General features: G+C 39.2%; 2 protein-coding genes across 2 annotated transcripts; both read right to left on the bottom strand.

The window, feature by feature from the left end:
* Positions 1–5,364: 5,364 nt before the first annotated feature.
* Positions 5,365–6,315, bottom strand: LOC118570852 (olfactory receptor 51F2-like). The gene has a single exon (XM_036169512.1). The coding sequence runs from the start codon at positions 6,313–6,315 to the stop codon at positions 5,365–5,367; it is 951 nt and encodes a 316-aa protein (XP_036025405.1).
* Positions 6,316–16,958: 10,643 nt separating this feature from the next.
* LOC118570477 (olfactory receptor 51F2-like) lies at positions 16,959–17,909 on the bottom strand. Its single transcript, XM_036169002.1, has one exon. It carries the CDS (start codon positions 17,907–17,909, stop codon positions 16,959–16,961), a length of 951 nt encoding a protein of 316 aa, XP_036024895.1.
* Positions 17,910–21,492: the final 3,583 nt, after the last annotated feature.

Genomic DNA, 21,492 nt, shown 5'->3' with positions numbered 1-21,492 from the left:
AACTGAAGAGTCTTGAGCACATTTCTGTTAGGATTTGCAAGTATCTGATTCTAAAATGGACAGGTAAAGGAAAATGCAAATAGTTTTTTTCAAATGAGCCCATAAAAATTCTTGTTAAATAATAAAATTTTTATATTTGGTATTTAGAAATGTTTAAAGACTGTAGGCAAACATTTTAGCAGGTGTTGTTAAAAAACACCATGTGGGCAACAGCACTTTCTAAGTGATTTGCTTGAAAGTACAAGATGATACAGGTTGTTCTTTATTATGGAAGTGGTGTTGACCACTATATGCAGGGAATTTATTCTTAAAAAACAAATGCAGCTTTTGTTCTTTTAGAGTTGCTGAGTTGAAAACAGTCTTTCCTGATGCTGGAGAAAAAATGTGGCAAACAACATCTGTTTTCTGCCTACACTGGGAAATAGAAAGCCCCATTAAATATGTTTTCAATTAAAACTATATAAAGGTCAGTTCAATAATCAGATTAATGTGTCTTCATTCAAAGATAATTTCCCTTCCATCTGTCTGATCTATTGCTGGCTGCACTTGGGCCTCTGGATATCAAGAAAGATGGTGTCTTCATTTTTACTCACATCCTAGGAAAAGTTTTTTTAACATTGCCAACTCAAGTTTAAAGAAAGACAAAAGACATAAAACCAATAGAGGACTTCTTGTTTACATGGTATTATTGTATGATGCTTCCATATTTGTGAGGCCTAGAGATTTTACATACTGACACTTTTGAGAGTCCATCAAAGATCTCCCACTAAACAGCACTGCTTTCTCAGAGGCTTCTTTGATTTGGACATACTCTAAGACAGTATTCTTAACAATTAAATACAAAGAGTGTGGGCCGTGTTCTTCCTCAAGGATCATTGACTACCGATACATGAAATTGGAGGAGCAGAAGCAGGGTTCAGATGGCTGTAGATACAACGGAGATAGGCCTTTGAGAGATAACTTCAATGAGACAACTCAACTTTATGCCAGAGTATGGGAAATATATCAGATTAGGAAGCCTGGGGAAAAACCCTAATTTGCATTTAATAGCACAAACCTATCATAAAGCTGGATTAGTGAAAGCAGGGCCTTATCAAAATGGCTAGACTGTTAATGCAATTATGTAGGCAGCAGGGAAAGAGCAGTTGCAGGGAACTATGTTAAGGGTCTTCCTTAAGATAAGGCATGCATCCAGGCCTAGAGACATTTCCAGACAAGGTTAGGTAGGGAGCAGGAAGCCCCTCCTGTGGGGGAGGGAGTCCTCCATGCTGCCAAGCTTGGAGAGAGCTGCCAGGCCATGGTAGGCTGCAGCCTCTGACCATCAGGGCCTTCCAACAAAGTAGCTTTCTTTTCATAGGACATATTTGTGTAATCTTTGCATAAGCAGAACTTGAGAGATAAGCTTCAACCCACTAAGCAAAGTAAAATTCTCCCTCTAACACCATAGCAACTCCCAACTTCCCAGTCCCTTCACTGGCTCTTTATAGTTTTCTCCGAAGGAATCAGACATCCATCTACATTTGTTTCCATTTCTCTCTGAAGGCACCTTTAAGTCACCCTAACCTACTTGGTCATTCCTCCTCTGTTGCTCCAGAAAACAAACTAAACACAGCTTGCTATAGAGTAGTCTTTTTCTCCAGGCTTGTGATAAAACCTCATCTGGCATTACTTTCCTCTCCATATCAGAAGGTACCTTGTCTATGACTTCTGCACCCCAGTTTCCTGACCTCAGAAAAAAAAGTTCTTAGAAAACAAGGCTAAGAGAAGAAAGGCTAGTAGTTCTTGCAGAAAAGGGACAGAGAAAATAATGAACTCAAATTTCAAGTCTATCATCTGAGCACAGAAAAGACATATATTCAATCTTAGTAGGGAAATCCATTAATTATCAGAAACAACAGCAACTTGGAAAGCTGATTGTTAATCACAGAACAAAGAGCAATGCACCAGGGATAGATGCTGATCCCATTGCCAAGGGCCCCTCAAACAGACCAAGCTACACAACTATCTCCTGTATGCAGAGGGCCTAGTCCAGTCCCTTGAAGGTTCCGCAATTAGAGGAGGGACTGGGATGGGGTGGAAGCTGGGAGGGGAGTAGGAGGAGGGATGACAGGAGGATCTGTGGTTGGCATGTAAAATATCAAAATATTATAAACAAAAAAAATCAAATTAAAAAAACAATGCAGTAAATTCAGTCTCTGAACAGCCTACAAACCCCAATACAAAAGTGGATGTAGACATAACCTGTAAATGTCATTGCCCATTTTAAATAAAAGCAGAGTTAGTTGTAGAAAAATGAAGGATGACTATAAAGGAGAAAAAATACATGCCTCCAAGACAGACCTGAAATTTATCAACTAGCATGTTCCTAAATTATGTCATAACAGCCTGTGAAGCACGGAAACACCAGACTAGTTACAGTTAATGGTTACTGCTTTTATTATCAGCAGTCAAGGCTAAAGGGGCAAATAAAACCCTTTTCGTTACCATAGTAAGCTTAATTGTGTAACAAACAACTTGTTCCATCATGTTGATTTTGAAGATATTATATCTCAGCTCCAAAATCTATAGTCTACTTTTAGTAAGCAGACAGCAAGTCATAAATCACATACATTATTTGACAGTTTCTGATTAATTCTCTTAACTGGAGGATGTTAGAAAGGAATTAGAAGATGCTACAATCTTGTGTTTGATTGATTTACTGTCAGTACCCCTACAGTAATACTTTCTGCACAATGACATTAGTTTGATGTCTATTTTTGCATTTCCCCCATGATCCATTACAATATAATTATGCTGTCTCAAAACACAACAAACCAATAGACCCTCTTCAGGACTTGGAACCTGAACTCAATTAATACTAATCTATTCTCCTAAGGAATAAGGTATAATATGGAAACACCCTTTCCCTGAGGTTGAGTCCTGGCTCAGTAGCGCAGGACACTCTCGAGAGAGATCTTTGTGTTAGCTCAGGGGAAGCTTGCTGACAAGGTCCTAGGATTTAATAACCCCAAGTCCTCTTTGTTCTCAAATTATACAGGTAAAGGAAACTTCCTAGAGTTATTTATTCCATTCCCCTTTCTCAGTTTCATTGTCCATTAGCATTTTATACAGTTACTTATATTAAATAGTGTGTATTTATTATTGGTATCATTTCTATAACCCTGACTATAGGGTGGCTGATATCCCCATCATCATTTTTCTTGATGAAGAGGTCTAAAAGTAACATTACAAATATAATCAAATTAAAATATTTCTACATTCATATTCTTATAATTTGAACAGCTCAAATAAAACTAACTTATTATGTAAATATTTATTCATTTTCTTTATTTTTGAGAATTTTATATATATATATATGCAATGAAATATGATCATACCTACCATGTCTCCCTCCAATTTTCTCCATATCCTCCATCAGGCCACTCTCAGTTTTATGTATTTTTGATAACCCACTGATTCGTAGTAGTGTTGCTCATTTGTGCAGGGGTGAAACATCATCCACTGGAGCATGGGAAACCAGCAAGTAGCCATAATCCTTACTAAAGAATTGGTCTCCTTCCCCTGGCAACTATCTACTGCTATTTAGTATGGAATAGAGATCATCTACCCTATCTATGCTGGGATTTTGGCTGTCTTAATCTCATTCAGGACTCGTTTAGGTAACTACAGTTGTTATGAGTTCATGGGTGCAATATCCATGTCAGGCCCGTAAGTCAGCATTTCATAGATGTCTTTCCCATCCTATATATCTAACACTCTTTATGTCTCCTTGGAAGATTTCTTCTTACTGGCTAAATTTCATAGTGCCAGAAGGTACTATTCGGGCTTCTGGGGGAGGGAGACATTAATGGCCCTTAGCCTTCCAGACCACACACGCCTTTGTTGCAATAGTGTCATAAGTGTTATGCAATAGCTGCCACTTTCTGACTGGATTTGAAGCATGTTCCGCAGGAGGCAGTTTCATACCTGATACTGTAACCCTGCTCCAAGCCCATGGCTAGGGAGCTCATATGCCCAAGAACAGAACCTGATGTTGTTATTTTGCTCAATGATCATGATGTCAAATTGCCTTCTAAATATTTGTTTATAAACACAGACCTGGGCTGCTCTCATCCTTGGTCAGAGAAACTTCCTTATGTACTAGGCAACAATCAACAAGGAGATACAGAACTGGTCAAAGTACTAAAAAAAGTGACTGAGTGCTCAGCCCTAAACAAGACAACTGTATTACCTTACTCCCTCGCCACCAAGGCTCATGAAAATTTAATTAATATGTAAAAAATCTTTAGAAAATCATGAGAACAGAATTATTAAGTAGTAAGCAAAACACTAGTACTATGAAAGAAATAATACATTAAATTTGAGTAAGACAGAGCTATTTTTCACAGACAACTTATATTAAAATTCCAGAAACTAGGAAAATGTATGAATATTTATCAGTTGGTCATGGAGATACACTATAAAATTGGTAACATATTAGTCATTATACAGTATAATTTTTATTTGTATATATCTGTATGTTTTGTTATCTATAAAATATTCAGATATTCATTATATGGTACTGTATAACATAAACTGTATGCTGTCACACAGTCTACATCACACATTTACAACATCACCATCATGCTCTTCTAACCTGTCCTTTCTCACTACTCCACTTCTAACTAGTCCCCTTTACTGCACTAGGCAGTTTTGCTTCTGTTGTCTTATGATGTATACATACATGATTTTATATATATATATATATATATATATATATATATATAAAATCTAGAAACCACAACTAAGAGAAATACAATATTTTTCCTTCTGAGATTGGGTGAATTTGTTTAATATTGAGAATTCCAGTTGCATGCATTTTTCTGCAAACTATAACTTTGTTCTTCATTATTAAAAGAGAGTCCATTGTGTATATACAGCACATTTTCTTTATCCATGCTGTTATTAAACATATAGGTTATTCTATAATTTCACTATTATAAATAGTGTAGCAATAAACTTTGAAGAGGAGAGATGCATTTCTTTCCATAAAGGAGATATATAAGCTACTTAACAGATATGTCTCTTCTTCCACTTAAATAGAAACATTCTACACTGCAAAACAAAGCTAAATGATTGTTTATCTAAGTTACTGATTACAATCTGAAAATGTTCCTAATATCATGAAAAATATTTGAGGAAACAGTAATATCTCTAAAAATCTGTGGCTCATATTACTATCTCTTAACTCACTGTCTTCCTGTTTAAATCTGAAGCTAACTTTTTATACACTTGCAGCACAAGCATCAAAGTACATATTATAACCTCTTTTAATGGCATTTCCTTCATTCACAAAATGACAATAGAAAACAGTGAAATGACCATTTAGTTCTTTGCTATGCTGGAATGGAGAACTTTCAGCACAGCCTTCTGTATCTGCTTGGTCTTCACACTGTAGATGATGGGGTTCATCACAGGAGGGATCAGCAGGTAGGCATTGGCAATCAGAGTATGGACATAGGGTGGAGCTCGTTTCCCAAATCTGTGAACAAAGGACAGACTGATCAGCGGAATATAGAACACAGCCACAGCCCCAATATGGGAGATGCACGTGCTGAAGGCTTTCTTCATCTCTTCTGGGGAGGCAATGCTGAGGACGGTTCTTATGATCAAGACATAGGAAAGGATGATGAAGACAGAGTCCACTCCAGCAGTGGAGATCAGGGCAGTGAGCCCAACTGCACTGTTGATCCTGGTGTCTGTGCATGAGAGCTTCATGACGTCGGGGTGGAAGCAGTAGGAGTGGTGGAGCACATGGCTGCTACAGTAGGACAATCTTTTCAGAAGGACAACCATAGGAGTCAGTATCAGTGTTCCCCGAGTAATAATTGCTATTCCAATCTGAGCTATTTTAAGGTCAGTTAAGACAGAAGCATATCTAAGGGGATTAGAGATGGCCACATAACGATCAAAAGCCATGGCCAGCAACACTGAGGATTCCATGACAGTAAAGAGTTGAATGAAGAACATCTGGGACAAGCAGGCATTGAAGCTGATCTCTCTGGCATTGAACCAGAATATCCCCAACATGGTGGCCAGAGTGGATATGGGCAGCCCGAGGTCAGTGGTGGACAGCATGGAAAGGAAATAATACATGGGCTCATGGAGGCTGGGCTGAGTGATAATGGCAAAGAGAATCAGGCTGTTCCCTGAGAGGGCAGTTGCATAGAGAATGCAGAAGGGAATGGAGATCCAGGAGTGGAAGGCTTCCAGCCCGGGCACACCAGTAAGCAGGAAAATGATGGAAGAAGTTGTGGTATTCTGGAAAGTTGACATATTAAATTCAAACTTCAGTATTTTCAGCTGAGTGTCCTGCAACAACAAATTTGATGGTTCAAAGACTGAATATTTGCTATATGTGAGAAATTTCCATATAACATAGTCATTATGAGCAACTATGTATTATGTAAGTTTTAGAAAAAGTTTGATGTCATCATTTTTTTATTCTGTTTCTCAGACCAATTTTCTTAAAACTGCATGCTCTATATTTGATGGGTTTCAAATGTTTTGCCATGTACTAAGTTGCCAGATAACAAATTACTGAAGTGAGTGTGTCTCAGTTTCATGACCTCTATCATAATAATGATGTCCTGTGGGCTGGTCTCTGGGTCTCAGGAAGTGGCTGGGGTCTCTGGCAGATGGGTGTGGGGGCAGGGTGTGGAGATGGGAATGGAGGGGAGGGGCTGGGGGAAAGTGGGGGTGGGGCGGGAGGGGGGAGGACATGGGAACCCATGGCTAATGTGTAAAATTAAAACACAAATATAATAAATTTTTAAAAAAAGATTGAACATAACAATACCACAAAAAAAATGATAATGATGTCCTCCCCTGACAAGATTGTTATAAGGAAGAAACTAGGTAATACAAGAAAAGCTCAGGAGAGTGGCCCACTGGCATAAAGCTCTAAAAACACTAGCTCTTGCTTATTGTGACCCATCCATAATAAGCATTATAGGGGATCACCTGGATGACCATCAACAGATGGATGGACAATCAAAATGTGGCATAGTGATACACAATGGAGTTTTACATAGTCACAGAGAAAAATGAAACTACAACATTTGCAGAGAAGTAAATGAAATCAACTGCCATTATTTCAAGTGAACTAAGCCAGATTCACAAAGATAATGCCACACTTTTCTCTCCTAGGCCTAGATACATGTATGTATACTTATCTATTCATAAATAGACATATATATGTATGAAAGTTAACTATGGAAGAACTATTTTGGTGAGAAAGGAGACAAAGGAGTTAGAGAAGAAAAAGAATCAAAAGAAGGAAAAATATTGTGTTTTCTCCTCTGTGTAGAAATTAGTTTCTGTCTGTTTGCTGGAGGAAGGGTATCACTCTGTTGTCCTGGCCTGAAACTCACTATGTAGACCAGGTTGGACTCAAAATCACTGCCTCTGCTTCCCAAGTGCTGGGATTAAAGCCATGAGTTATGATGCCTAGAAGAATCTAGTTTTAATGTGTGTGTGTGTGTGTGTGTGTGTGTGTGTGTGTGTGTGTATAGAACATGAAAGCAGAAAGGGAACTATTAGAGGAAAAAGACAACTGAGCAAGGATGGAGACCATAGGATGATGTGAATGGTGCATAAAAGAAGAATGCAATGATATATTATAATATATATGTATATATATATATATATATATATATATATATATATATATATATTAAAAGGTCATAGCATGGGCCATTAGTTTGTATACTAATTAAAATTCTAATCATTTAATTTATTTCTAAAAACAAAACCTACCTAGAAAGAGCTCTCCTTAGCTGAGAGGCTAATTAACACATCTTTTAAGGATGAGCAACTTTAAGTGAGATGTCTTTATTTCCTTGTCTAATGCTTTCTTTCCCCATAATCATTAGCAATGTGAGTAATAAGCTCCTTGCATACTGTGATTTTCCTGGGTGATGGCATGTAAAGTTACAGAATTTTGGTTTGTTTCTTATTCCTTCAATTTAGGTCTATTTTTAAGTGGCTGCTGCTTTATTCCTCAGTACTAGAATTTTAAAGCTTACAGTCCAGTAACAGACATGAAAAGGCTATCTGGAGCACTCTTGCCTTTGAAACTGTTCTCAATCATTTACATAAAATATATAGACAAATATATTTTTAAATAAAATGAAACAAATATTTATTTTTTTTATTTTAAATTCTTCTTTCTTTAATTTTTTCTTCTTTTTATTTTTTTATAATTTAATTTAAATTTACATATCAGCCATGGGTTTCCCTGTCCTCCCCCCTCCCACACCCGCACCCTCCCCTGCCTTCCCGCCAGGCCCTCCCCTCCATTCCCATCTCCTCCAGGGCAAAGACTCCCCTAGGGATTCAGCTCAACCTGGCAGATTCAGTTCAGGCAGGTGCAGTCCCCTCCTCCCAGGCTGAGCAAAGTGTCCCTGCGTAAGTCCGAGGTTCCAAACAGCCAGCTCATGCACTAAGGACAGGTCTGGGCCCCACTGCCTGGGTGCTTCCCAAATAGTTCAAACTATTCAACTGTCTCACTTATCCAGAGGGCCTGATCCAGTTGGAGGCTCCTCAGCTTTTGGTTCATAGTTCATGTGTTTACATTAGTTTGGCTATTTGTCCCTGTGCTTTTTCCAATCTTGGTCTCAACAATTCTTGCTCATACAATCCCTCCTCTTTCTCGCCAATTGGATTCCTGGAGTTCCATATGGGGCCTGGCTGAGGATCTCTGCATCCACTTCCACCAGTTATTGGATGAGAGTTGTAGCGACAGTTAGGGTGTTTGGCCATCTGATCACCAGCCTAGGTCAGATCAGACTTTCTCTCGACCATTGCCAGTAGCCTACAGTGGAGGTATCATTGTGGATTTCTGGGGACCTTCCTATTCTCATGTGGTCTTCATTTATCATGGTCTGTTATTCCTTGTTCTCCCTCTCTGTTCTTGATCCAGCTGGGATCTCCTGCTCCCCTAGGCTCTCTTTCCCTTGAAACTTGCCCTTCAGTACCCTGACTCACATCCAGGTTGTTCATGTAGATCTTATCTATTTCTCTGTCATTGGTCAATCCCTGTGTCTTTCTTAGGGTCCTATTTTCTAGGTAGACTTCCTGGAGTTGTGAGTAGCAGTCTAGTTATCTTTGTTTTACATCTAGTATCCTACTATGAGTGAGTACCTACCATGTTTGTCCTTCTGAGTCTGGGTTACCTCACTCAGGATGATTTTTTCTAGATCCCTCCATTTGCCTGCAAACCTCATGATGTCATTGTTTTTCTCTGCTGAGTAGTACTCCATTGTGTATATGGACCACATTTTCTTTATCCATTCTTCAGTTGAGGGGCATCTAGGTTGTTTCAGGTTCTGGCTATTACAAACAATGCTGATATGAACATAGCTGAGCAAATGACCTTGTGGTATGATTGAGCATTCCTTGGGTATATGCCCAAGAGTGCTATAGCTGGGTCTCGGGGGAGATGGATTCCCAATTTTCTAAGAAAGCACCATATTGATTTCCAAAGTGGCTGAAACAAATATTTCTTACCCTTCCTTTACTTATGCTTCTTCCTCTCACTCTCCCACTCTGGTAGTGTAGACAAAGATGTGAGCATATAACCTAAAACTGGCCTTGTTTCCCAACACCAAGACTTTTGGTATGGTATCTTTATACTTCTGTTCCATCACCACTGCTTTAAAGAGCGCTCATGCTCATCTCACTGGCATTGGACTATTCCAATGATGATTTAAATAACTTGTCTGCCCTATAGCTGAAAGGTTTCTAGACTTTTTCTGTATTGATTCCAGTGAGCTCAACAGAAAATCAATCACCATTTTATTCCTCAAATGCAGCTCTTTGTTGCCCTCATCATAAACTCCAGCTTTTTATCTCTGTATCACAATATAGGGTCTTCCCGAACTGTCCAATGTCCAATTTTATTGTCACCTGCTCACTTCTCTACCTCCAGAATCCATCTTAACTAACAGCCTGGATGTCCCCTTCACTAGAATATCAACTAAGGCAAGTTCCCTCACACAGATATACTTTCCTCAATTCATGTGGCTTCCTCTTCTTTGAAATGTAACTAAATTTCTTGAACTCCTTTTCTGATACATCATGCCATTTGTAATTTAGGAAGCAGTCAGCAATACCATCTTTACTAAACAACAACACAAGAAATTACTACTGGTGCAATTGTTTTCTCTCTCTCTCTCTCTCTCTCTCTCTCTCTCTCTCTCTCTCTCTGTGTGTGTGTGTGTGTGTGTGTGTGTGTGTGTGTGTGTGTGTGTGTGTGTTACAGTTGGGATATTTGAGTAGAGATGCAGTATTCTTTCCTAAACAGAAGCCTAGCATGAATATTCTCTCCCATTTATTAACACTAATCTTATGTGAAGATACTATCCCAAACCCACATCAGAGCAAGCTGCTAGTTCAGTGCTGAGATGCTTTCAGTCTCTCTCTGACTACTGGTCTTTAACATTGGTGTGGTGTCAAGTAAACCTGGGTTGTATTGCTGTTCAGCCACCAATTGGACTGAGCTCTCCCAAATGAGCACCTTATAACAGATGCCACTTCTGTGACCTTGAGAATTCAAAACTAGGATGTGGAAAATAAAACTGAAAGCATTTGTAAATAACCTAGCATGCTCACTAGTGTGTAGGACATAATAGACACTTGGCAACAGTCAGTGAAGATGGTGGCAGCAGTAGATAGAGGTGACAGTGACCACTGATTGTAAGTGACGGTTTTTAAATAATACTAACCAGAAACTAGAGTGACAAAAGCTCTTTAGACTTCCCTAAGGAGCAGAACAGAAAGACCCTGCAATAACTAAACACCGCCTCATACAGAATAGAACACCCAGAAATTATATACTGTACAAAGAAACTTTCCAGTTTTCATTAGGGATCAGGGACCCCTTTGAAGTTACTGAAATCTTTAAGATGCAGCCTGGGTAGAATCTATTGTTTCCCTGAATACAGTACTTTACTTACAAATCACACAGATGTGTTCTTTCCTGCCTTCCTTTTCAGATGTGGGTTGAGGAACTGGGGAAGTGGTAGGGAGCATATATCAGGAGTTGTGTCTCAGATTCTGAAATCTCCTTGTTAGAAAACTCCTCAAGGAGAAGACACAGACCCCAGAGAGTGAGACTTCCCACACACTGATGACAGAGGACCACAGAGGGTGGGGAATCCCAGGGGCTCTTTCTATTTTCTGGTTTCCTTTCCATCTACTTCATTTCATAGTTTCTTTGAAGAGACTAGTATTCTAATTATTTCACCCATGCTCTAAGAAAATGTCCCCAAATAAGGACAGAATCTTTATCTACCACCTCACTCACTCCTCATCCCCACACTACTGCCCAACCCAGCAGGTAAATGTATCTTCCTCTTGTATTAAATTCAATTCTATGATTTTGTTGAAACTTTTCACTTCTTTTTTACCTGCAACCAATTCATCTTTTTCTATTTTTATTATTTTTAATTAAAATGCAATTATCTCATTTCCCCTCCTATTCCTCCCTCCAGTTCCTCCCACACACCCCTCCACTTGCTCCCTGTCAAAATTATGATCACTTTTTCATTAATTGTTATTATTTCACATAACTATATGTATGCCTGAAAATATGAATACAATCAGAGCATTCATTCATTGTTACTTGTACATACATGATTTCAGAGTTGACTGTTTGGTGTTGGAAAAACTATTGGCACACTCATCACTGAGAAAAACTATTTCTCAAATTCTCAGAATTTCTTAGTTGCCTGTAGCTGTCTATGGGTGAGGCTATGTTAGCTGTCTATTTCTCCCTTTTGTGCAACATTTCTATTGGTACTATACTTTTTATTTAGGCAAACATATTGTTGAAATGTGTATTGTGGGTGAGTCTTTCTGGTCATTTCTGACAGATATAGTCTCATAGAAGATTCCTTGTTTTTCTGGCTCTTACTATCTTTCTCTTCCTCCACAAATATCCCTGAGCAGGATGCAGGAAACAAATAATCTTTATTAATTCTTTCATAAAACACTGTAAGTATGTACATGTTAATTGCAGAGATTAGCCCCGATAATATAGGAGGGGGAAACAGAATCTCCTACTCATAGCTTTAAAACCCCAGAGGGCAAACAGATATCAAATACAAGCATTATAACAGACAGACACACTCTTACTGCTTATTGTCCATGCGTGCACCTGTAGGATTCAATGTCATAATTCAGAATATTTATATGGTGATGTGTTTATCTAATTATCTTTTATCAATAAAAAATCAGGAGCCAGATATTGGGGTAAGGACCTGAATGATCAGAGAAGCAGTGGAGAAGCCACCAGTGACCTCCAATCTCTTCTATTCCTCCATCCAAAAGGGCTGAGATCTCAATCTAAAGAACACAGTGCCCACATTCCCAAGAGGTGGAGTGTGTAGTTTTTGGTCATTGAGTGAGTTATAGATATTTGTCATCATTTTGGGGGGGAGGGGTTGGTTACAAAGTTGTTATTAGTAATGATCAGGAAAAAAGCTGAACACAGGAGATTAGATTCAGGGATCTCATTCTGAAAAGAAAAAGAGGGGATACAGAAATAATAGTATAAAAGGGTAGATTGTTGAATCTAATTTTTTAAATTAAAAAAAACAACTACTAGTCTTAAATATTTTATATTGGTATGGATTTTTGCATATTGATACAAATTTGAGGTTATACTGTATATGTTTCTACTTTTGTCTAAGATATTTTTGTATACTGATATAGATTTAAGGTTATTTGTGTTAGAACATACTACACAGATATTTCTACTCTTGTTTAAGGTATTGTACCTATGCAGCTCATTTAACAAAGTAATATAAATTTTAGTCCTTGAAAGTTAGGATAGTAAAGAAATACAAGTCGGTAGTTAGTCACTTATTACAATCAAACTTGTAGCCATGTTAGGTATGTTTTCAGGTCAAAACAAGAGATATATTTTAGATAGACAGGTGGCCTTGAAACACTTCTAAGATCTACAGAATATGATATTTAAGATGTTTTAATAATATTAGACTTTTATTGTAGTTGGAGATCTTCTCTCCAGGTTCCACCAAGCCCCCACAGTCCCACAACCCAGGTATAAAATAATCACTCAAACGATTATATTACTTATAAACTGTATGGCTGTGGCAGGCTTCTTGTTATCTACTTCTATCTTAAATTAACCCATTTCTATTAATCTATAACTTGCCACATGGCTCATGGCTTACCAGTACCTTACATCTTGAATGTCATGGCGGCAGCTGGCAGTGTCTCCCCACCTCCACCTTCCACTTCCCAGACTTCTCCTCACTCTTTGTCCCACCTATACTTCCTGCCTGACTCCTGGCCAATAAGTGTTTTATTTTAACCAATTAGAGCAACACATTTGACATACCTGAACACCCCACAACAGTTTATGGCAATGAGACATGTCTGCCTATGGCAGCACCAATCTATTTCAGAGAAGATATAGGCATTGAAGAAATCCATATGGAATTTACTTTCTTTTTGACAAAGGTTAGCCACTGGGCAAGAAACTGCCCTTGACTCAACTGTTGACAGCATGTTGTCTAAATTGGACAAACAGAACACAAAAGAAAATGACTGCCAAGTCCTGCTTCACAGATAAGTCTGTCACATATTCTAGGACTGTAAGCCAAAGATGGATGGCCCAACATTATAAGAAACCATGAATGACTGTACAAGCAACTGTTTCTGTCATTTCTTAGTATTGGAAGTTGTTTGCTTTGAACTTCATATTTACTCAGGTAATATTCACCATAAGGAATAGGTTCCAAACAGCCAGCTCATATGCCAGGGACAGATCCTGGTCCCACTGCTAGGGGAACCACAAATATACCAAGCTACACAACTGTCACCCACATGCAGGGTGCCTATTTCTATTGCATGGAGGCTCCCTGGCTATCAGTCTAGAGTCTGTAAGCTCCCGCAAGCTCAGGTCATCTGTCTCTGGGTTTCCACTTCGTGATCTTGACACCCCTTGCTTACATAATCCCTCCTCTCTCTCTTCAATTGGACTCCAGGAGCTTGGCCCAGAGCTTGGTTGTGGATCTCTGTATCTGTCCACCAGTTGCTGGACAAAGGTTCTAGGATGACAGAGTAGTCACCAATCTGATTACAGGAGAAGGCCAGCTCAAGGACCTTCTCCACTATTACTAGGAGTCTTAGCTGGGGTCATCCTTATGGACTCCAGGAAGTTTCCCTGACACCAGGTTTCTCTCTATCCCCACAATATAAAAGGCCTTTCTCTTATATATTTATATTTATATCTATATATTTATATAAATATATCTATGTGTTTATATTTATATAAAGATAGTCATATATTTATACCTATATAAATATATTTATAAAAGTATTTAAGGAGAGGAAAGTAGATGAGGTCCTCCTGTTTCCTTTTTAACAACTCAAGTCTATATCCATGGAAAATCCTCTTTTCACTCATGACAAATGAACTGTAATAAGGAAATACCTCTTCTTCTGAAGTTGGGTCTTGACTCTAGATGACCCATTATCTAAGTCCCTGAAGTACAAGGATGGACCTGACAATAACATACAATTACAGGATGTAGCCTTAGCTCTGGGGAAAATTACTATTAAAAGATCTTAATGATGCTAAAATCTTCACTTTGTTCTCAAAGAAACTATAGAGAAGAAACATCCCAGTTATTATTTTATTGTTTCCATTCCCTTTGCATTTTTTTTGTCCTCTAATGCCTGCTGTCCAATGTGTTGAATTAAATAATCCCTGTGTTCATCAAGGATACGATTTCTACCTTCCAATCTAAACTCTCAGAGATATACTCACTAACTAAAATTTTTCCTGGAGAAGGATCCAAAACAAATACAAAATGCATATGAAAATTATTTTTCTCCTGCCCATCAATGTCTGAGGCAGATGGGAGAGCTGGCCTTGTGGTCATAAGAACAGGAGAGCTATCCCTGACCCCCACCAACTGCAAAAATCGGGAGAACGGGACCTGTACCTTGCCTGGGCAACACAATGGAGTCCTTGTTGGTGCAGTTGTGGGTGAGCCAGCTCCGAACTAGTCAACAAGGGAGAGCTGTCACCATCATCCATCTATCCTGTAGTGGCATGGATGGGGGAGAGCTTCCCTACTCTCCCTACCATCCATTAATGCGTGAGGCAGGTGTAAGAACTGGCCCTGAAGCCACCAGAGCAGGAGGGCTGTCCCTGGCCCTCACCAGCTGCAGCACTAGGAGAGTGGCCTCTGTACCTTACCGGGGAAACACAGTAGAGCTGACCCTAATGGTGTAGTTGCTGGAGAGCCAAACCTGAGAGGGTGAAAGCAAGAGAACTGGCCCCACCCCTCGCTCATTGCTGCAAGAGGTGAATTAGCCCGGACAATGCTAGAGAGCTCAACCAGGTGTTGAAGACAAAGAACTGGTGAGCAGACCAACCCTGCAGCTGCCCAGGCCCAGAACCAGGATTATAACTTGGCTGGCCCCAACATCCACCCCACCTATGATCTGCTAGAGCATGTGAAGGGACCTGACCTACAGACCCAAAGCTGTAGGATCTCCACAATACAGGGCAACAACAGGATACCCAAAAAGAGTCCCAGTGAGGGCTCAGCATCAATAATGTAACAGAAACCAGAGGCGTCGAACCAGACCAATGACTCTTTGCAATGAACATTTGTGAGTACGCAAAGTGCACAAGGGGGTTTACTGCGTGACTCACTGTGTCACACAACAGATTCCATGAGGAGGTTTTTAATTTTCCCGGGTTTTTTTTTTTTTTTTCCTTTTTTTCTATTAAATTTTGTTTTATTTTGGGGGAAATGCAGGGCCAGAGGACAGATGCCAAGGAACGGGAAAATGAAAGATCAAGATACACGATGTGAAAGACCCACAGAATAAATAAAAAGAAAGAGAAAAAATATTTTTACACTTGTTTATTAGGTCATATAATATTACAATTGCAACTAGATAAATCTGCCTTTGTCTTGGGTAAAAATCATCTCCAAATAATTTACTTTTCTTTGATGTCTCAAAACAACCTGAATGATCTATCTGAACTTCTGGTCTTCTTCCCTTTAACAGAGCAGTACTGGGAGTGCAGGGGTATACACCATACCCAGTTTATGCAGGGCTGTGAATATAAACTATATAAAAGAGTTGAATTTAAAAGTTATTTTTCCTTTATTTTTCATCTTCAAATAAATATCTTTCTTTTGTATTATTAAGAAATTTTCTATTCATTTTATATACCAACCACAGATCCCCCCCTCCCTCTTCCCACCTCCAGCTACCCCCACAACCCACTCTCAATAAAAGTTATTTTTCATAGGTGGCATACATAAAAATCTTCTCTGAAGAGATGAAAATATGAATGTTTGACCAAAATGTTACATTCCTGATGGCAACATTACCTGTTCAATAAGAGGACTGAGACTCATAGAAAAAGAGATAAAGTAGAGGTATTTATACAATTAAGTAATAATGGACAAGCCTGGGCATCAAGTTATATCTAGATACTTAAATTTGGTAATTTGGCATGATAACAAATATTATTCTCACTTATGAATAGATATGATGCTATTTCTCTCAGTAAGGAAGAAATTTAAGTCAATGAGCAGACACATTCCCTCTTACAATTTAAAAAAATAAGTGATAAATCCACATTGGAAGTCTTTAATGAGACATTGGTTATCAACATTATTGAAAGCTTTCACTCTATGAAATATCACTAATATGATGGCATTTTAGGGAACACTGATATATTGAAAATCTGAAGTTTACCTTAGTCTTTCTTGGATCATACCATCTTTCTTGCAAATAAATCTATGGCTTTGCTAACTCTCAACACAGGCATAGCTCTCAACATTGTAACCTCTTTAAAAGTCACTTTCCTCATCCTCAAAGTGACAAAGAGTAAAAAACATGTGTGAAACAACCAGCTAACTCTTTGCCATTCCAGAATGTAGAATTTTCAACACAGCCTTGCGTATCTGCTTGGTCTTCACACTGTAGATGATGGGGTTCATCACAGGAGGGATCAGCAGGTAGGCATTGGCAATCAGAGTATGGACATATGGGGGAGCTTGTTTCCCAAATCTGTGAACAAAGGACAGACTGAGCAGTGGAATATAGAACACAGCCACAGCCCCAATATGGGAGATGCACGTGCTGAAGGCTTTCTTCCTCTCTTCTGGGGAGGCAATGCTGAGGACAGTTCTTATGATCAAGACATAGGAAAGGATGATGAAGACAGAGTCCACTCCAGCAGTGGAGATCAGGGCAGTGAGCCCAACTGCACTGTTGACCCTGGTGTCTGTGCATGAGAGCTTCATGACATCGGGGTGGAAGCAGTAGGAGTGGTGGAGCACATGGCTGCTACAGTAGGACAATCTTTTCAGGAGCACTGCCAGGGGAGTCTGTATCAGGGTTCCACGCGTAATGATTGCTACTCCAATCACTACTATTTTAACATCAGTTAAGACAGAAGCATATCTAAGGGGATTAGAGATGGCCACATAACGATCAAAAGCCATGGCCAACAGCACTGAGGATTCCATGACAGTGAAGAGTTGAATGAAAAACATCTGGGACAAGCAGGCATTGAAGCTGATCTCTCTGGCATTGAACCAGAATATCCCCAACATGGTGGCCAGAGTGGATATGGACAGCCCGAGGTCAGTGGTGGACAACATGGAGAGGAAATAATACATGGGCTCGTGGAGGCTGGGCTGAGTGATAATGGCAAAGAGAATCAGGCTGTTCCCTGAGAGGGCAGTTGCATAGAGAAAGCAGAAGGGAATGGAGATCCAGGAGTGGAAGGCTTCCAGCCCGGGCACACCAGTGAGCAGGAAAATGATGGAAGAAGTTGTGGTGTTCTGGAAAGTTGACATATTAAATTCAAACTTCAATATTTTCAGCTGAGTGTCCTGCAAAGATGTATATACTTATTTTTGATGCACTCAGCCCAAAGTGGGTCCCTTCCCTAGTGAACATTTCTGAAGGTAATAGCTGTTGAAATGGCTTATTTAAAATGGAGTAAGAGGGGTTGGAATTTAACTCAGTGGTAGAACGTTTGCCTAGCAAGCACAAGGCCCTGGGTTCAGTCCTCAGCTCTGAAAAAAAAAAAAGAAAAAGAAAAAAAGAAAAGAAAATAGAGTAAGAAAACTAAGGGACCAACCGCAATAATGCCTTAAGGGACCAGTCATGAAATGAAGAATTACACTAGGATGATACTTTATTAAAAATAATAATAATAATAATATACTAAGTGAATTAAGCCAAATTCAGAAAGATGCAAATCACATGTTTTCTTTCCCTTGTGGAATCATTTTAGAAGCATATGAAAACATAAGAATGAGCATAAGGCTATGTGTTTTAGGAAAGTATGACTAATACACCAGCAAAAGTGATAAGAACAGATAAAGAGAGAATATAAAAATACACTGTATTCCTGTGTGACAATACCATGCTGAAAGCCTCTATTTTATAGAAATAATACAAATAACAATGTAAAAACAATAAAGGCATTCCATATTATTTATATTCACAAATTTGATAAACAATGAATGAGATGTTTGCTTATTTCTTCCTAAATAAAATTAGCAATAAATTAATAAATATTTAAATTTGAAATAGGTGAAAATGGTTATGGAATTTCATATGTGTAGTGAACAGTATATGCAATGATTCTGAGATGGTCCATTTACAATGTTAAAAGTTCATCTGTACCTGAGCAGTTTCAAACATAATGTATGTATGAGGAATTAAGACACACAACCAACCAGAACGGAGTATGGAGCATTCTCAATATAAATATAACTATAACACAGTATTAAAGAGTCTATGCTGAGCTATATCTTGAGTCGTCTCCTCCCTGGCTAATGATTCACCAAAACTGTTAGAATTCTGGGCAATCCTAGGTCCCATGAAACTTTTGCCATCAACTACACTAAGTTTTCCAAATGAGTACGTGACATTCCACTTTTAAGAAGTTTGGTAGGTCAGCAATTGTACGTGGGGGTTAAAAATGGCAGCATTTGTAAAGAATCAATGTGATAGCAAGCAACAGAATATGGGAGGTGTATGATAATGGCAAAGGAAGATGGCAGTGATGGGAGCAGTGCATATAGGGTAGGAGCGCAGCTGACATTAGATTCAGTTTTGAATGTTCCAAAACTACCCAGAAAACTCTGAATTGTAAGAGAGCATTTACCTGTACAATGCAGCAAGACAATTGTGACGTAGCACAAATAAACTCAGAATAGATCGGGCAAAGTTACAAATTTCTGATTTTCCTGGATTTCCTTAGGAATCAAGAAGACTTGCATGAAGTTAACAGAATCTTTTAATTCTTACAAGAAATCTCAGAGGTAAAGTATATTGTTTTCCTGAATGCAACAGCTTTACTTACAAGCACACAGGTTGTTCTTTGGTGTCTTTCTGAAGAAGATGGCTGAGGAGTGGAGGGCTTCTTCTCAAGGATACAGAGCATATGTGGAAAGACCTGCCTCGGGCCTTCTGAAATCTCTTCATTAGAAACCCCAGATGGAGATGATGTAGACCCCAGAGGATGAGGCGCCCCATGGGCTCATTCTACTTCATGGTTTCCTTTCCCTGGGATTCACTGCATACTTCTTTAGTTTCTGTGAAGAAACTCATGCTGTAATTCTTTCTCCCCATGTCTGAGAACCATCCTATAAAAGCACATTTGTAAAAGTCCCCCCATCTATGCTGGAATGCTGTGTGTCCTGAGTTTGTGTAGGTCTAGTGCAGGGAAACATAGCTGCTGTGAGTTCATGATTCTGTAAACTTCAGAAAGATGTCATCATTACTGGCCCATAGACAACCAAATAGCTATGCTAATTCTTTCAAAAAGCACTGTAAAGATTTAATATATTCCAAAATTTTCACTACAGTAATACAGAGAACAGAGAAGTCTTTCTCCCACAGAATCCACAGCCCAGTTAGAAAATAGATATCAAAATCAGACTTTATCACAATAATTAGTTTTCATTAATCATTTTAATTAAGATATTATAGGGTACAGGATGATAATTTAGTATATGTACCCAATGCATAATGATAAAATTAGGTTAGCATTTTGATCTCCTAAATATTATTTTTAAATTTCATATTAAGCTGAAATACTTGTATAGTTATGTGATACAATGTCTGTTTCTTTGTATAACTCCATTGTGTGATGGCCAAATCAGTAGAAGTTTCCTTATAGATCCACTTTAGACAATACATCACCATATCTTGTAAGATTGAAATACTAATTTATTTAACAAAGAGAGCTCAAGGCTTATTTTTTTATTTTATTTAAATAATATTTTTTTCATTTATTGTAACACTGACCTCAGTTCCCCCTCCCTCATTTCCTCCCCATTCCCCCTTACTTCACATCTACCCCCCCACCCTTTCCACTCCTCTTTCATCTCTATTCAGAGAAAGGAAGGCCTCCCATAGGCTTGAACAAAGTATGGCACATCAAGTCAGGCAGGACCTAGCTCCTCCCCTTGCCTCAAGGCTGGGTAAGGTAATCCAGCATGGGGAACAGGTTCCCAAAAGCCAGTGAAATGCCAGGGACAGGTCCTGATCTCACTGCTAGGAGCCTTACAATGAAATCAAGCTATGCTACTGCCACACACATGCAGAGGACTTAGATAGGTCCCAAGGCTCCATAACTGTTGGTCCAGAATCCATAAGCTCCCACAAACTCAGATAAGCTGTATCTGTCAGTTCCCCTGTCATGGTCCTGACCCCACACATATGCAACTCCCCGGCTCATACAATCCCTCCTTCCTTTCATCACTCCAGGCATTCAGCCCAGTGCTTGGCTGTGGATCTCTGCATCTGCTTCCAGCAGTTACTAGACAAAGTATCTCTGATGACAATTAGGGAAGTCACCAATCTGATTACAGTAGATGACCAGGCCAGGCACCCTCTCCATTATTGCTAGGAGTCTTAGCTGGGATCATCCTTGTGGAATCCTGGGGGTTTCCCTGGCACCAGGTTTCCCCCAACCCAAAAATGGTCCCCCTATCAAGACATCTCTATTGTTACTCTCCCCCTCCTCATGCATCCAACCCACATCCCACACCCAGCCTATGCAACATGCTCCCTCAAGTTTCCATCCTCCATCACCCCTTCTTTGCCCCCAGTTTACCTGGAGATCTCTTCTATTTCCCCTTCCCTGGGAAATCCATGCCTCCTTCTTTGAGCCCTCATTATCTAGCCTGGCTATTATGAATAATGCTGCTGTGGACATAGTATGTGTCCTTGTGGTATGACTGAGCATTACTTGGGTATATACCAAGATTAGTATAGCTAGGTCTTGAGGTAAATTGATTCCCAAATTTCTGAGAAACCACCATATTGATTTCCCAAGTGGCTGTACAAGTTTGAAACTTCCACCATCAGTAGAGGAGTGTACCCCCTTACTCCACATCCTCTCCAATATAAGCTGTGATC

Source organism: Onychomys torridus, chromosome 1 (assembly GCF_903995425.1).
Source record: "Onychomys torridus chromosome 1, mOncTor1.1, whole genome shotgun sequence".
In the NCBI taxonomy this organism is placed as follows: domain Eukaryota; kingdom Metazoa; phylum Chordata; class Mammalia; order Rodentia; family Cricetidae; genus Onychomys; species Onychomys torridus.
Note: the sequence above shows the minus strand (reverse complement) of the source record. Positions and strands in the feature narration are given on the sequence as shown.